Source organism: Delphinus delphis, chromosome 11, assembly GCF_949987515.2.
Source record: "Delphinus delphis chromosome 11, mDelDel1.2, whole genome shotgun sequence".
Classification (NCBI taxonomy): Eukaryota; Metazoa; Chordata; class Mammalia; order Artiodactyla; family Delphinidae; genus Delphinus; species Delphinus delphis.
The window spans coordinates 32,942,909-32,944,918 of NC_082693.1; the positions used below are offsets into that span (position 1 = coordinate 32,942,909).

General features: G+C 57.9%; 1 protein-coding gene across 3 annotated transcripts in view; it reads right to left on the reverse strand.

The window, feature by feature from the left end:
* The window catches only part of YAF2 (YY1 associated factor 2), a 66,238-nt gene extending 64,428 nt beyond the window's left edge, over positions 1-1,810 (reverse strand). For all 3 annotated transcript variants that reach the window (XR_009521182.2, XM_060024603.2, XM_060024604.2), the window contains exons 1-2: positions 1,646-1,810; positions 1,072-1,197 (exon numbers count right to left, since the gene is read on the reverse strand). Coding sequence is in view for 2 of the 3 variants with exons in the window: in XM_060024603.2 (XP_059880586.1) it covers positions 1,072-1,197; positions 1,646-1,671 (152 nt within the window). In the remaining variant the exon portion in view is untranslated. The remainder of the gene's footprint in view (positions 1-1,071; positions 1,198-1,645) is intronic.
* Positions 1,811-2,010: the final 200 nt, after the last annotated feature.

Genomic DNA, 2,010 nt, shown 5'->3' on the forward strand with positions numbered 1-2,010 from the left:
TTCAAGTTTTGACAACCATTTATGTGTTCACATTTAAAAATTTAATAAAATGCTGTAAATGGTGTTTAAAAATCTGGGTATCTCATTTTTAGGAATCTAACTCCTACTGAATATATTTATTCCTCTAATGTTACTATTGTATAGCCCTTTTTAAAAACAACAGTATAACGCATTAGTATTCTCATGATAATCCAGTTTCTAACAGACTTTAATCAAGAGTATATGCCATCTAAATATTAGGCCATAAATCACAGTAACTAAGTGCTGGCAGATCAAGAATGCCACAGACTTTGAATTTCCTGAATGATTTTCTTTATCCACTTAATACACTTAAGTGGTTTTTTAAAAGACTCTTATCATACTGTAAGCTTACAATAAAATAAAGACTGAAAATAAGCAGAGATCATTTTATCCCATTTGTATAGTCTAACAGATTGCCATCTAATCAAACTAAAGATATTCAGACACTTTCAGAAAAAATGTGTCCCTGTGACTGGGCTCACCTCCAACTATTTATTTATACAATATTAGAGGACCTGGGATTAAAAACACTACACAAACCCCTGATCTGACCCTTCCAGACGTCTATGTAAAAAAAAAAGGAAGCTTAATCTGTTGTGGATTCTATAATCAGATACTTTTTTGAGGAACGACATTAAATTACATCTTTCGCTCCTAAAGAGGATTTCATCGTTTTTCTTTGATTCCTGCACACTAACACAACAATGCAGCCAACGTTATTACATCCGGACTGTGTGGTGGGGAAGGGGTGGGGGGCGGGGGGGCATTACACCCAGCGACACGAATTAAATCGCAGTAGCTAATGCCTCCCTTAAACAATTTATTCTCTCTTGGCAGCAAAAACCGTTCCAGCCTCTTCAATTACCCCTCACCGCAAAGCATCGCTTGGGTCGCGATCAATCTGACCCAGTTCCTATCGCGGCCACCACCTCAGGCTCGCCTCCGCCCGCCGGGTCTGCCAGTGTCACGGGAGGGGGCGGCGGCCGCAGGGGCGTCCTCGGCGCCGCGAGCCGGTGGGCAGGCGCCGCGCGGGGCAAGCCCGGGACTCACCGGGTGGAGGTGCCCTTCCGCACATCGCACATCATGCACTTGAAGGCCTCGGCGCTGTTCCGGAAGGTGCAGACGCTACAGTCCCAGTAACCCTCATCCGAGGACGGCTTCGGCTGCCGCTTCGGCCTGCAGGACACAACCCGGACACGACGCGGCGCGGGGTCACCAGCGGGCCGCGCCCGGGCCCCGCGGCCGCCCCCGCCTCGCCCCCCGCCCCAGTCCCGCGACCCCAGCCCTGCAGGCCCCCAGCGCGCCAGGCTCCGGCTCGAAGGGGGAGGGGAGTCAGGAAGGCGGGGGCGTGAGCGCGGCCGCTGCCGCAGCAGCAGCCGCCGCCGCCGCCGCCGTCGCCGCCACCGCCGCTCGGACACCCCGAGCTGCCGCTCCGGCCGCCGCCATCGCGACTCCATTGTGGGGCGGCCGGCGCCGGCCCCTCACGCGGCAGCGCTCGCGCAGCGGCGGCACCGCCCCCGTTTTCGCCCTGCTGCTCGGGCTGCGAGCGAGGCGGCCGCCTGAAGCCCGGCGCAAGGGCCCCGCCGCCCGCACAGTCCGGGCCCGGGGGCCCGGGCGCTGTTACCTGGTGGGGCTCTTCTTGTCTCCCATGGCTTGGCTACAAACGCACGCCGAGAGTCGCCGCCGCGGCCGCTCTATTTGTCAATAAGGAGGATAATAAGACGGGCGGAAGCGGGCGGGGGAGGAGGGAGGGGGCGGGGAAGGCCGCACCGCCGAGCTCCGGAGCCGCCGCCGGATCCCACGCAGCCTCCAGCTGTCGGGGAAACTCCTGCCTGGGCCACGTGACCCGCGCCCGCCAACCAGCGGCCGCGCCGGAGACTTCAAACGAGGCCAGCGCGGCCCAGCACTCGCGGCGAGTTCGCGGGCTGCCGCGTGGGGGTGGCCGCCGCAGCCTCAGGCGCGGTCACCGCCTCTCCGCCCGGTGCCGCC